At 37.8% G+C, this 14,955-nt stretch overlaps 2 protein-coding genes, 1 non-coding gene and 1 pseudogene across 4 annotated transcripts; 1 reads left to right on the top strand and 3 right to left on the bottom strand.

The window, feature by feature from the left end:
* Positions 1 to 626: 626 nt before the first annotated feature.
* Positions 627 to 4,705, bottom strand: LOC102621208 (lysM domain receptor-like kinase 3). Of its 2 annotated transcripts, none has more exons than XM_015531721.3 (11): positions 3,524 to 4,705; positions 3,089 to 3,127; positions 2,724 to 2,933; positions 2,458 to 2,612; positions 2,279 to 2,365; positions 2,013 to 2,118; positions 1,783 to 1,934; positions 1,597 to 1,694; positions 1,323 to 1,473; positions 1,133 to 1,246; positions 627 to 1,019 (listed from the first exon to the last, which is right to left on the bottom strand). In XM_015531721.3, exons 1-11 carry the CDS (start codon positions 4,107 to 4,109, stop codon positions 882 to 884), a joined length of 1,836 nt encoding a protein of 611 aa, XP_015387207.2. In that variant the 5' UTR covers positions 4,110 to 4,705; the 3' UTR covers positions 627 to 881. The 2 variants fall into 2 exon arrangements, with proteins under 2 accessions (XP_015387207.2, XP_015387208.2); XM_015531722.3 differs by having other exon boundaries at positions 1,133 to 1,231.
* Positions 4,706 to 4,764: 59 nt separating this feature from the next.
* Positions 4,765 to 4,836, top strand: TRNAG-UCC (transfer RNA glycine (anticodon UCC)). The gene has a single exon. It is a non-coding gene; the product is annotated as a tRNA-Gly (tRNA).
* Positions 4,837 to 5,080: 244 nt separating this feature from the next.
* LOC107177621 (probable L-type lectin-domain containing receptor kinase S.5) lies at positions 5,081 to 7,486 on the bottom strand (annotated as a pseudogene).
* Positions 7,487 to 9,292: 1,806 nt separating this feature from the next.
* Positions 9,293 to 10,409, bottom strand: LOC107177622 (seed lectin). Its single transcript, XM_015531686.2, has 2 exons — positions 9,926 to 10,409; positions 9,293 to 9,789 (listed from the first exon to the last, which is right to left on the bottom strand). The coding sequence occupies exons 1-2, from the start codon at positions 10,407 to 10,409 to the stop codon at positions 9,293 to 9,295; spliced, it is 981 nt and encodes a 326-aa protein (XP_015387172.2).
* Positions 10,410 to 14,955: the final 4,546 nt, after the last annotated feature.

Here is a 14,955-nt window from a genome sequence, read left to right as displayed (position 1 = left end):
ACTAAAATTTAAACCCATATAATAATGAGCATAGTCAAACAAATATATCCCACATGTAATTACAAATAAGTACGTACAAAGTATTAATGACCTAGGTGAGTCCTATGTTTCTCAAGGTGTAACTAGATTGTGGAAATTTTGTTAGATGACCTAACACTTTACAATTTTGTGTTGCCACTTTCACAGTCGGTTTTCCAAAAAAGTTCGCTTCTATTGGATCAAGTGGTTCAAAAGTTTCCTTTTGCGATTTCACTTTTTATGTTACCCTTTTATCTTTCTCCTCAATCACGCATCAACTTCTATTGTCGGCGAGGTTATAGTTTTTTTTGGCCCTTTTACTTCAGATTTCTTTTTGACTTTGAATTTGTCTGCATTTTCTCTTTCCGCCCGGTTATAATTCCACAAATAGCATCCAAAATTCTATCGAGTGATTTAGTTTAATGGGTTATCATATGCAAATATGTTATTATTTAGATAGTAAGATCTTATGGGAGCTGTGCACCAGCCCACTATTTGCCATTATTGGACTACAACCTTTAATTTTCGTCACACCCCATCAATGGAAGGTTGTACTCTAGGGGTGTGTTTAGACTAGAGTGGGGAGGTGGATACAGCATCATTTAATATTCATTTCTTCACAGTGAGTCAAGTTGGGGGACTTTGGGTTTCCAAGCCCTCATCAAAATTCTATTCAAGTTGAGGAATTTTGCTCGCGTGCAAATTCATTTACAAGACATGTCACAATTGAACTAACTTACGTTAGTGGGACGACATTTTCTTGATCACATTGAACGTTTGACTTTGACAACACATTTTTTAAAGTTGATTGATAGACTTGGGAGTCTTAGATAACTAATATCAGAGCTCCAACTGTAGTGTTGTTACAAGTTGCGACAACACTCCATTTTCTCCCACTCCTTGGATGAAATCAGGATATGTGAAAGCCGAATCGCAGCATTTGACATGTCTGGCCTCCTTTTCCAATTCTCATCCACACAGTCCTTGGACAAAAGTGCCATCTTCAAGAAAATAAGAAAAGAACAAAAGGCTATAAAATCAAGGCCTAATAGCATAAGCCTATAGTTAGTAAAGCCAAAATCAACAGAGTTTCAGGACCCCACGTGTAACATACCTGAAGCATTGAATCTTTGTGGTAACGAGTGAGGTTCGGATCCAAGCATTCTGTCAGCTTGGCCATGAAATCCTTCGTATCATTGAACACTGCCAGCATCTGCATCATTACAGACTGACCAAAATTTAGTGTCACATTATAGCTAACATTGTCGAATAGGTTTATTTTCGGTAATGTATTGAACACTTACATAATCAACCAAAGAGCGATGCTCGGTGTATTGATTATTTCCAGGATTTGCATCTCTACTAAGTGCTTGTTGCCCGGTAATTAGTTCCATAAGAACAACCCCAAAAGCATACACATCGCTCTTTGTAGTCACACACCCGTCTCTTACATACCTATTTGTTAAGGAAACAATGGCCGAAATGATTTTTATCTTTAAGAGTGCTTTACCGATTAATGCAGGCGATTCGAAAAAAAAAAAAATCAAAACTTTGATGTTAAAAGAAGCCAAAACTCACTCGGGGGCAAGGTAACCGAATGTGCCTACTATGCGAGATGCTGCAGCTGCAATTTCAGGAGAATGCTCAAGTAATTTTACCAGTCCAAAATCAGCAATCTGTAATAATGATGTTTAGAGTTCCGTGCACACAAAATAGCAACAAAGGAAAATGTTCATATAGTGAAAGAGAGAGATGAAGAATCACCTTGGCACGAAAATTAGAGTCTAAGAGAATGTTGCTTGTCTTCACATCTCGATGGACATAGTACGGTTTTGTGTACTGGTGTATATACTCTAGACCTTTGGCTGCATCAAGGGCAATTTGAACGCGTGTGGTCCAAGCAAGAGGCTTTTTGCCTGTAGATTATCAAAGCCCCACTCACCAACTTTTCATATTAGCCAAGACTTATTTGAGTATTGATAAACAATCCAAACCTTTAACGCTGGGCCAGTGCAGATGATCACTCAATGCACCATTTTGGGCATATTCATACACAAGAAACAGAGAGTCTCCACCAGCTGCATATCCAATAAGCTCAATCTGATTGAATTTTACAAGTAAAAAGAATGAAGACAGAATAAGTTTGGGTAACAAATGAGTGAAAGATAGCATTGACATGAAGGTAAATTGACATAAACTAGAAGAAGCAACATTATGCGACTATCGGAAGAGAAGATAATAAAAGTTCTTTCAACTCTACCAAGTTTGAATGGACTTTGCAAAGAATTTTCAGCTCCGATGAGAACTCTTTTGACTTGGTGTTTTTCATCTGCTTGATTGCCGCATTCTAAATTTGTATACGAAGAGGATATTATTAGCGGATATGTTTTTAGAGTAATCACTCGAGCAAATGCTGTAAGAAAGGAAAATGTTACTCACCTTTCCTCTTAGTTTTCCAAGATAAACAGATCCATAAGATCCTTGGCCAATCTTTAAAGATGTACTGAAATTGGAAGTGGCATCGCGAACTTCATTGTAAGAAAACATAGTTGCTTTATCCGAACTGAATGAGGAAACCACACTTTCTTCAGATTCTACAAAGAAACTTCTCGTGAATCAACTGCAGCTAGTTTACAATATGCTTTAAATATCAGGTCCTTTTCTGCTCAAAAGATAAAGAATTAAAATTTCAAAATGACTCTCACTCGTGTGCAAAGGGCATGAGTCGAGGTAACAATGCAAACATTTCACTGTCCTTGAATAGATTTTTGTTGATTGAGTACCCTTCATCTTATACCGCCTCCAAAACACAAATGCAACTGTAAATAATGTGATAGTAAATGCAGCTAAAAGGATTCCAACTGTGGTGTGGATTCTTGATTTTGAACTCTTTTTCACAGTGCTCACAACAGGATCTGGAAAGGAGATAATGAACTTAAGAAACACCACATATAAGGACTGCAGCTCATGAGATAGCGTTGAATTTTATCCAACGTGTAAACAAAGCTTATACTGGTTGGTGCTCAAACAAGTTTAAACATAAGGTTGTAAAAGATAGTTGGTAACTGACCTTTATCTTCAATTTCAACCAAAGTAAGATTTTGAAGGCCTGCTGTCAATACCATCCATAAAAAAAGAAAAAATAATTAAATATGGTTAGCTGCAGAGCTATTTTCTTTTACATAATAACACTGTCACATTGTAACAAAATCGATGAATTGTTACTAAGAAATGAAAATGAAGTCAAGAATATATATTCTGTTTGAGTCCAGCTGTTCTGTATTCTTTAAAACGCCCATTATGAGAGACCATATTATCTTAATGCCAAGAAAAGACCAAAACTCTAATTGCTATACAAATGTGAAATCTTCATAGTGTACAAAATAATCATCAGCAAAAGGCTTTCTACGGCTACATATGACGAAAAGTTAAGATCTATCTTTGATTGCATGAATCATCAAAACACAAGAAAAAAAAAATCAAGTGAGAGTTATAATTTTCTTGCCTTGCTCCGGGATGAAAATTACATCTCCAGCATGGATAAGATCAGGATTGTCGAGTCCATTCAACTTGCCAGTCATGTCTACATCAGCCTTAAACCTTGAACAGATTGTAAAAAGGGTGTCTCCTGCTTCAACTTTGTATGTCACAAGATCATTACTCTCGGAACAGCCACATACGAGATCTAATGTCACAACATGTGATGGAATCAATGACTTATCTGGTTTCTCCACAAGAAATGACCCAAATTTGGAAGAAACCTTCTCCCATGTATCCCCATTTAGGACTGTGTAGTCCATATGCCAAGTATACTCATCATGGTCAGGTAAGCAACTGCAGTTTATCGAAACCAAGAAACCATCGACTGTTCTATTAACTAAATTAGACCTCACATTGAACAAAGAGGCTGTTTCTTCGATGGTTTTCGTGGTCTTTGGGTTGTAATATAATGAGGCCCGACAAGACTGGGGGGAAGAAGATACGTTACATGGAATTGCTTTCACTTGAAAACTATTACATACACACAAAAATGATATTGATATAACAAAAACTATATGAAACACTTTATTTCCACTATCCAAAAAACACATTTTTACCCATTTAAGTCAAAGCAACTGCATGAAATCCAATATAAGTCAAAGCAGAAGAAGTATACATATAGTGTAAAGCTTAACTAATTGAATCATATCAAGTTCTGAACAATAAAAGCATCACTTTTGTTGCTGATATATGCTTTCATTATTTTCCCAGTAACCAAACAGAGTTAAATACCAATAAATTAACTATTCCATTGAAAATTCAAGACCATATATAGTATCATAATCCCAACAAAAGCAATATCAAAATTCACTGGAAGGGCCAAAATATGAAAAGGGTCAAAATCAAATGAAGAAAATGAGGCGTCACGGTCAGCTGGTAGGTAATTGGGGACTCAAAATGATGTTGAAAAATCGAAAACAAGACATGTAAGAAAGTCCAAGAAACCGAGTTCCCGTGATTTGGTTTTGATTCTTGAAACAACGCGGTTTCCGTCCTGATTCCGCCACTTGGAGTATACTTTCAAACCAATGGGACAGTGTATGTCGCTGTTGCTTAGTCTTACTTTGTTTTACCACAACGTTACCAGCATCCAAAGAATCAAAACTACGAAGCCGGCTTCCATTGTCCTTTCCTTGTAACTGTGTTATTGTCGATCTTGGAACAGAAAAGGAACAATTCAGAAAACCTTGTATTTTCACCATAGGAGCGTTTGTAGTCCAACGGTTAGGATAATTGCCTTCCAAGCAATAGACCCGGGTTCGACTCCCGGCAAACGCATAATGTGTTTCACATTTAATTTTTCAAAATAAAAAATTATTCAACATCTCTCAATGAACTCGCTTTCAATCTCTTTACATCATCCTTGAATCAATTCTGTGCGCGTGACAATTAGTACAAATTATGTTTTGTGTTTTTTTCATCTATATACAGGAAGAGAATTTCACAAACAACATATAAAAATGTTATAGAAGCCATGATGGTAATAGTACCGCCAGCATCTATATATTGGCACAACCCTTTTTCAAGCTTTGTCATCAGGCGTTCTTGTTTCATCGGCGGTGGCAACACTACTGGAGCCAACATCAGCGGTGGAAGCAGAAGAAACTGATACATAAACTGCATTTGGTCTTGCATGCGGCAAGTCCATTAATGGCTCATTGGGATTCAAGAAAATCTGCACCACTTTTCTTATCTTAGGACGAAGCATACAGTCAGGATGCAAGCTTGCAAACCCCACAGTCAATGTCCTCTTCACTTGTTCTTCATCAAATTCCCCTTCTAATTGTTTATCCACACACTCAAGCAATGCATTTTTGCCATATAAACTCCACACGTAATCAACTAAACTATTTTCTTCAAAAAGCCCCTTTGATCTTCTCCCGCAAGCGACTTCAAGTGCCACCATTCCAAAGCTGTAGACATCAAATTCTGGGGTGGCCTTGCCTGAGAAGCTTACCTCTGGGGCTAAATATCCTGGGGTTCCAGCCATCATTGTAGTGACACATGCATCGTTTTGGATCAATCTGGCGAGCCCCAAATCGCCTAGACGAGCATTGTATTCGGAGTCTCACATCACATTATTTGGCTTGACGTCACGGTGAACTATGGGTTTGTCACATTCTTCATGGAGATAAAGCAGAGCGGACGCTAATCCTGTTAAGATTTTGTACCTTGTCTTCCAATCAAGAAAGCCCTTGCCAATGAAAAGATCAAGGCTACCATTGGCCATGTATTCATACACTAGAAGAAGATGCTCACGCTCATGGCACCATCCTCGGAGTTGCACCAAATTCTTGTGCCTTAGACGCCCTATTGTGCAAATTTCTGCTAAGTACTCCCTTTCACCTAATTGAATTTGAAGAGCAAAAACGTTGTAAATGATCAAAAGTTATGATAATAGTTATCTCAATTCTTTCTATAAAAATTACATAATTAATACATAGAGAATGACTATAATACATTGCTATTTGGTACAACACTTCCACCTCCACTCTTCATCAAAAAACCTTAAAGGTTTTGAAGTTTTAATTGAATTTTTGTTCTTGTCTCCTAATTTATGATATGTTATATGTACTGCTATAAATTTTAATGTGTTGGCAATGAAGAATTTGGGAGAGTAACTAAAAAGTGAAGGATTTTAACGGAAAATGAGAACTGATGCGGTATCAAATAGCCCTGCATTGTAGATTGAATTATTTGGATTTATAATTACTTCTTTTAGCATGATTCAAAACTGCTTCCAAAAGTTTCTGAAAAGTAAAACAGATGTGAAGTTGCTGAAATCTTTTTGACAGCTACAATTGTTGTAGGATGCTGTAAGGTGCCTTTGTAAACAGTTCGACACCCACCCTTGCCCAATAAATTTTCCTTGCTGAAATTATGAGTGGCCTTTTGCAGCTGCTTGTAGGAAAAAAGAATAGGGACATTTGCTGCACTTCTTGCTCTGTTCTCTATATCTTCTTCTTCATCTTCTTCCTTTTCCTCTTCAGAGTTCTTCGAATAAACAAATAAGTGACCACGACAACAATCATTAACACAAGTATAGGAACAACAATAGCCAAAATTATTCTTATACCGTCCACTTTCGACTGCCCTTTTTCATCAAATTCAATTGGAAACGATACAAAAACCCGATCAAGCAGCTGGTGGCTCTCCTGTAACAATCCTGTAGAGGCTGTGAAGCCCACGTAAACAGCATTCGGAACCGTTCTGGACATGATTATAGATTGATTAAGAACGCTTATTAATGGTTGCCCAGCATATGCTATGTAAATGCGAAGCATCTACTTTGCGCCGTCGTAATCGATTTTGACAGTAATGTTTCTTCCACTTTTGAGATCAATGCCAGTGCTGTTGAGACTCTTTGCTGCAACCGGGGTTGCCATGCTTGTTGTGTCGACGCCTATATGGTTTCCATCCGGAATCATGTATTCGTTCATGTATGTGTCCAGCTCCACTGCTAGTTGACGAACAACACCATCTGCAATTTACACAATAGAAACAAGTACCCTTCTGTTAATGATACAGAAATCATTCAGTTGTACATTTATCGGTGGACAACAGATGACACAATTTTATAACTTCGTGTGAATAGTTTTAAAACTGCGAATTAACTAAATAGTTAAAGTTCTGCCTGTGTATATTTACCTTGAGTGGATTTATCCATGATTCCTAGATAGGAGCCATAGCCATTAGGTGGTGGAGGCTTATTATCCTGAGCCATGACAAAGGCCATCCCATCTCCAGAACCCGTTGCATCCGGAAACTTGGAAATCCTGACAGTGAATGTGGTAGTAAACATGGCAGGCCATGCAAGCACAGGTTGGTGAAACAGAACCCGACCGACCTTGTTAAGCGGCGGTGGCAAGGTTGAATAGGGCTCCGGAGTCAGGCTTAAGTACCCATTACCAGCCGTCACTGAGCCCATGCAAATTAGGTCGTTTCCATTGTTGCAACTATCAGGATTGAAATTATTGAAAGTGATTGGAACAGACACAGGCTGGATGATGGAGCTTAAGGAAGCTTGGTTTAGGAATGAGGAGAAGAGTAAGAGAAAGAACATTGCTGCATACGAGCCACAACATAAAATTAATAATGCCATTTTCAATTGAATATATATGCAAAGACTAGTGTACGTTGTAAGTGCTTGTTTTTACTTGAATAAGAGCTAAGTTTGTTTTCAAAGTGGCTTTGGGTAATCAGACAATCTAAATTCTTTTTCTTGTATGTGCATATCTATGGTGTTTGTAGGGAAAAAATTGACTTGGAATGAAAAAATTGTGCAATTTCTTGTCTTTATATTGACTTTATAAGAAATGATATACAAGAAGATTTGACTGACCTTTCTTATGATAGAACTAATTAAAAGCAAATTACAAAAAAAAATAAAACTAAAAAGAGTGAAGATTTATTCTATTTTTTTACATTATTTTGTACTAACTTTTTAACAGAGAGATTGATACTTTCTCTCCTAATATTTCTTATTATTACCACTTACTCTCGTATATATCGGTCTGTGGGCAGATCAACTTCAGTTAAGGAGTCAATTTGCAAATACTTTGCTGATGTGGCACAAGTCGTTAAGAAGTCATTAAGACATTTTCCAGAAAATTATCAGAGACACCTGCGTAAAGGGGCTGCTGCACAGCACGAGGTTTGTGTGTGAATTTTCTTTCGTTTCTTAACCAACTTTGTTGATTTCTTTGATTCTATGTAATCTTTTTAACGCAATCTGTAAGGTGAGATCCGTTTTGAGTTGGTTTGATTTATAAACATGTTAAGTTTTCCTTCAAACTCTGAAGCTCGATCACGGTTATATTTTTTATTCTTTGATCTTTCTGATTCTGATCTTTATTTTGCTCCTGATTTGATCTTGTTTTTTCTATCAGGTATTGTGTTCTTTATGTTTTTCCTTGAATTGATTAATCTCTGAAACACGACGAAGTTTTTACAGTATTATATGATTTCATAATTTTCAACGAAAAATTTGTCGCATCCACAAGATAATTCTCTCTTTTTTTTTTTTTTTTTTGATTAAAGTTATGATTTCTGGAGAGAGAAATAGAGCATTAAAATTTTTTTTGAGGAATAAATGGTAAAAGCTAAAAATTTTAGGGAGTAAAAGGGGCGATCTTCCAATATATTTTTTATATGTTCTGAATACTGCTCAGGAAGCTTATACCTGACCACATACATAATGCGTATACTATATATACATTATTCAAATGTAATTAGCTTGACTATGGACATTTTCGTTGGTGAGAGATGAGGGAATTGGGATCTGTAATTTAAAATATGTCTATTGAGTTCCGAGAACTAAAGGTTTTGAAACGAATTTAGAAATTCTCTCACTAGTAACGTGGGATATTACAGATTAAGTATTGCACCTCGGAAACATATACAAATTTGATCGTATTCTTATATATAAGCTTGGGAAAAAACATACCAGAAGTCCAGAAGAAGCATATAATAGAAACTGAACCGCAGGTAGTTAAAAACAATCAGCGTAGAAGATAACGTGAAACATATAATTTTGTTGACCAACACAGCACACATAGCACAAAGAAAGCTGAGAAATAGTCCTTTTCACGGGGGCTGTCGTTAGCAATTTCTCCAATTGTATTCCATGAATAAAAGACTCAAACATAATTGATCAATCCTGTTACTTATGGAGCATTGCTTCTTATCTATTTACTTATTGTCATGTGTATATATATCATTATCATTAGTTGGATCATACACACGATAAAGAATGAATGGAAAAGAAGCGATATTCTAGAAGCATCCAAAAATCATTATCATTATTAGCACTGGTGCAGGAGCTAGAATTAATCAACTTCCGGCTCTTGAGTGAATCAGGAGGCAATGGCATTGTTGTGAAGGTCCAATCAAGTACCTGATGGCTTTCTGAGAAGTCTCCAGTAGCGGCTGTGAAGCCAACATAGACTGAGCTTGGAACCACATCTGACATTATAATAGGCTTTTCTAAAATTCTCCCAAGTGGGTACTCGGAATATGCCATTGAAACGTACAGCATCTTCGTCCGTCCATCATAATCAATTTGAACCTTGATATTTCTTCCACTTTTAAGATCAATGCCTGTGCCATTGAGACTCGTAACTGTGATTGGTTTCGACATATTCGTTGCGTCGATGCCTATGTGGTTTGCATCTGGATCAAACTCGTTCATGAAAGTATCCAGCTCCAAAGCCAATTGCGAAACACTCCCAACTACATTAGTAATTGTCAATTTATTAGAATGCAACAAAGAATGTAAACTACAATTTTATAGTCTTTTTAGAGAGAAAAAATATTTGTTATAAGATCATTTTATACTTATTTTGAAAGAAAGTAACTAATTAATTACCGTGAGGTGACCGACTCATGATACCAAGAAATGAGCCATCGCTGTGAAGTGGTGAAGGATTGGTATCAGGTGCAAAAATAAACGTCATCCCATCTCCAGCACCGGAGTTCGGGTACTGTGAAATCCTAATGGTGAAGGTGGTGCTGATCATTGCCGGCCATGCAAGCACAGGCGATGGGTATAATACTCGCCCCACCTTGTGGTGCGGCACAGATGGCGAAGAGGTTGAATTGCTTGGAAAAGGCTCTGATGTAAGACTTAGATACCCATCGTATGCTTTCACTGCGCCAGTACAAATTAGGTTGCCATAGCTGCAGCTTGTTGGGTTAAATGAAGGGAAAGAGAAGCTGACAGGTTGACTAACAGGGCTGGAAGAAACTTGCTGGTGAAGGAAAATCGAGAGAATGAGCAGCAAAAACATTTTTGAGATATCTTTGAGATTGAGAGAGGCACGCACAATTTGAATATCACAGCTGAGTTTCATACGTGCTTTATATGGGGGTCTTAGGATTTATTTTAATTGAAGTATACGGTATAACACAGGAGTGTTTGAAATATTTGGTAATCAAGTTATACCAAGTGCAGCTCAAGTTCTTACATTAATCAAGTGAGCAGAATTTCTGTGCAGAAGGGGCATCTTTGGGAATTAAACTGTACTGCATGAGATCGAACTAATTTTCGAGCCATATATCATTGGAAAGATATTTCTGTTAGCTTTCCAATGAATTTTACTAATCTAAATTTGGAGTTTTCTACAGTAAGTTATGATCAGTTAAGTGCAGACTGTTCAGTTTTGAGTCAAGAAGAATATTTCGGAACTTAGATTTTTTTTAATGTTCTTTGTTGTGTTTTAAGCATACCAATGTTTTATTAATGTCTAGCTTTAATGTTGGTCTTTAAAGTCAAGTTATTTGAAGGGTTTCTTTGTAGTAAATCTATGCTTGGAGGATTGTTCCAAGAAAGTTATTTAAGCTTATGTAGTTGTAACCAAAGAAAAAAAAAATTAATTTTGGAAATTGAATGAACTTTGAGCTATTATTAAACTCTGTATCTCTTTGGTGGATTCCATTGAGTGGTGAGTGCTTTAAGCTCTGTATCCGTAGCTTAACAACTTTAGGTGGTGAATATATTTTTTCTGTATCCTTTTGTTGTTTGCTGTGGTGGTGAGCTTGTGATTCTTGAGTGTGTGACGTTGTGCTTTCTAATCTATTGTGTCCGGTGTCAAATTTGGTATCAGAGCATTGGGTTCTGAAAATTTATGGCTCAACGACGTCGGCGTAATGCAAGAGTTGCAGAGCCTCCTGTTCGTGAGAGGGACTTGGGTGATATAGAAAGGGATGATCTTAGAAGACAAGTAGAACATCTTCAGCAACGATTACAACACCTTGAAGGAACTCGAGAAGCTGCTCCTAATGGTAGTTCGGAAGAAGAAGGCTCAATCAATGACGGGGTAGATTATAATCCCTTCCATCAGGAACAAAGCTCCAATAGTGAATTTTCTTCTCGTTCTCGAATTCATAGGCGTCGCGATTCTTATTAGCCTTTTGACTTCAAGGTCGAAATTCCTGAATTTGAAGGAAGAATGCAACCAGAAGAGTTTGTTGATTGGCTTAATACTGTTGAACGCATTTTTGAATACAGAGATGTGCCTGAAGATCGCAAAGTGAAACTCATTGCCATTAAACTTAAAAAGTATGCTTCTTTATGGTGGGAAAATCTTAAGAGGCAAAGGGAACGAGAGGGACGGAGGAAAATTGTTACTTGGGAGAAAATGAAAAAAGAGCTTAAGAGAAAGTTTTTGCCCAATAACTACAGGCAAGATATCTACCTTAAGTTCCACAACTTCAGGCAAAGGGAATTGTCAGTGGAAGAAGACTATACAGCAGAGTTCGACAACCTAATGATGAAGTGTGATTTGGTAGAGGCGGAAGAGCATACAATCGCACGCTATCTGGGTGGTTTGAAACCTGAGATTGGTAATGTGGTCCAGCTCCAACCATATTGGACTTATAGTGATGTATCCAGACTTGCTCTTAAGGTGGAAAAGCAACAAAAAGATGCTCGTGGTGGGGGTATTCGGTTCACAGTTCGTGATGTCAATCGAGGGAGTGGCTCCGTTTCTAAGCATAATTCTGGTTCGAATTCTACTGCAAAGAAAATTACAAGGATTGATATTGGGGAAGGATCTAAACAGTGAGCAAGTGGTTCGAATGCTAGTTCTCCTCAATGTTTTAAATGCCATGGTTATGGGCACATTGCTTCTGAGTGTCCTAATCGTAGGGTGGTTGCTCTTGTTGAAGAGGAAAGCGATGACGAGGATGCGGAAGATCATGAGAATCCTAGTGTCGAAAAGGATGTTGAAGATGGAGAAGTTACATATGCTGATGATGGAAACTCTCTAGTTATTCAAAAGAGTTTGAGTATTGTTTGTGAAAATGGGGAAGATTGGCTGAGAAAGAATATCTTTCACACCAGATGCACCTGTCATGGAAAGATATGTAATGTCATTATTGATAGTGGCAGTTTTGAGAATGTGGTAGCAACTGAAATGGTGAAGAAGTTAAAGCTCAAAACGGAGCAGCATCCTCAGCTTTATAAACTTTCTTGGCTTAAAAAGGGAAATGAGATTGAGGTAAACACACGTTGCCTTATTTCATTTTCTATTGGGAATAAATATAAAGATGAAGTTTGGTGCAATGTTGTCCCTATGGATGCATGTCACTTGCTTTTGGGTCGTCCTTGGCAGTACGATAGAAGGGTTGTTCATGATGGTTATAGGAATACTTATACTTTCATTAAAGATGGAAGTAAAGTCATTCTGGGTCCTTCAAAGGTAGAGAAAAGTCCCAAACCTATCAAAGGAGTGGAAAACAATTTGCTGAATGTTTCAGATTGTAAAAAAGAATTTGAAATGGGTAGTGAAGTTTACGTGCTGGTGGTGTTTGAGGAAAATGAAGATAGCAATGAGCCGCCTCTGATTATGAAGTATTTGCTTGAAGAATTCTTAGATGTTGTTCCAGAAGAATTACCACATGGCCTTCCTCCCATGAGGGACATTCAACATTGCATTGATCTTATTCCGGGTTCTGTACTACCAAATAAAGCGGCTTATCGAATGAATCCAAAGGAGCACGAAGAATTACAGAGGCAAGTTGAAGAGCTTATAAGGAAAGGGTTGGTGAGAGATAGCAAAAGTCCTTGTGCTGTTCCTGCCTTATTGGTACCAAAGAAAGATGGGTCTTGGCGTATGTGTGTTGACAGCAGAGCAGTGAATAAGATAACGATTGATTATCGTTTCCCTATTCCACGCCTTGACGATCTTCTAGACCAGCTCTATGGTGCTACAATCTTTTCTAAGATCGATCTTCGAAGTGGCTATCATCAAATCAGAATGAGACCTGGTGACGAATGGAAAACAGCCTTCAAAACGAGGGATGGACTTTATGAATGGATGATTATGCTATTTGGTCTATCTAATGCCCCAAGCACTTTCATGCGGCTGATGAATCACGTTTTTAAGCCTCTGATTGGTAGAATTGTTGTTGTGTATTTTGATGACATCCTTGTGTACAGCCAAAATGAAAAACAACACTTGGAGCATCTTCGCCAAGTCTTCGAGATTTTGAGAAATCAAAAGCTTTATGTCAACTTGAAAAAGTGCAGATTCTTCACTGATAGCCTTGTCTTTTTGGGTTATGTTGTATCGAAAGATGGAATTAAAATGGATCCAAGCAAGGTGGAGGCCATTTTGAGCTGGCCAATTCCTAAGTCGCTACATGACATCCGAAGTTTTCATGGTCTTGCTTTTTTTTATCGACGATTTATCAGAGGATTCAGTACAATTGTTGCTCTAGTAACTGAATGCTTGAAAGGAGAAGGTTTCAAATGGACCAAGGAGGCACAAGAGAGTTTTGACATCATCAAGAGAAAGGTGATTGAAGCGCCTGTTCTTTCACTTCCAGATTTCAGCAAGGTGTTTGAAGTTGAGTGTGATGCCTCTAATACTGGAATTGGTGCTGTACTCAGCCAAGAAAGGAAACCAGTCACTTTCTTTAGTGAAAAATTGAATGACTCCCGCAGAAAGTACTCAACTTATGACAAAGAATTGTATGCTATTTGCCGAGCTTTGAACCATTGGAGTCAATATTTGCTTTCAAGGCCATTTATTCTCTTCTCTGACCATGAGGCACTAAAGTTTATCAATAGTCAGCAGAAGCTTAGTAGAAAACATGCCGGATGGGTGGAATTTCTTCAAGCTTACAATTTTACCATCAAGCATAAATCGGGTGCTCAGAATGTTGTGGCTGATGCTTTAAGTCGAAAACATTCATTGCTTTCTTCTATGCAAGTGAAAGTTGTTGGCTTTGAAATTTTGAAAGAGCTATACAAGGATGATTCTTTCTTTGGCAAGATTTGGAGAGAATGTGAGAATGGATCATATGATCAGTACCAATTACATGATGGCTTTCTTTTCAAGGGGAATCGTTTATGTATTCCTCAGTGTTCTTTGCGGGAATCTATTATCATTGAGGCACATGGCAGTGCTGTTGGAGGTCACTTTGGAAGGGATAAGACGTTAGCTTGCTTGCAAGGTAATTTCTATTGGCCAAAGATGGATAAAGATGTTGTGCATCATGTGCAGAGGTGTAAAATCTGTCATATTGCCAAAGCTCATGGTCAAAACACAGGCCTATACAATCCTTTACCAGTCCCTGAAGCTCCTTGGGAAGATGTTAGTCTAGACTTTGTTGTTGGGTTGCCAAGAACTCAAAGAAACAAAGACTCTGTCATGGTGGTGGTTGACCGATTCTCAAAAATGGCTCATTTTGTTCCATGTAACAAGACATTGGATGCCTCTCATGTGGCTGATTTGTACTTCAAGGAGATTGTGAAGCTACATGGAATTCTGAAAACCATTGTCTCTGATCGGGATTCAAAGTTTTTGAGTCACTTTTGGCGTACTCTTTGGAAGAAGTTGGGAACCACTCTTAAATTCAGCTCTTCTCATCATCCTCAAACTGATGGTCAGA

The sequence above is a fragment of the Citrus sinensis genome, chromosome 1, assembly GCF_022201045.2.
Source record: "Citrus sinensis cultivar Valencia sweet orange chromosome 1, DVS_A1.0, whole genome shotgun sequence".
Lineage (NCBI taxonomy): Eukaryota > Viridiplantae > Streptophyta > Magnoliopsida > Sapindales > Rutaceae > Citrus > Citrus sinensis.
The sequence above is the reverse complement of the archived record's forward strand: the minus strand, read 5'-3'. Positions and strand labels throughout refer to the sequence as shown.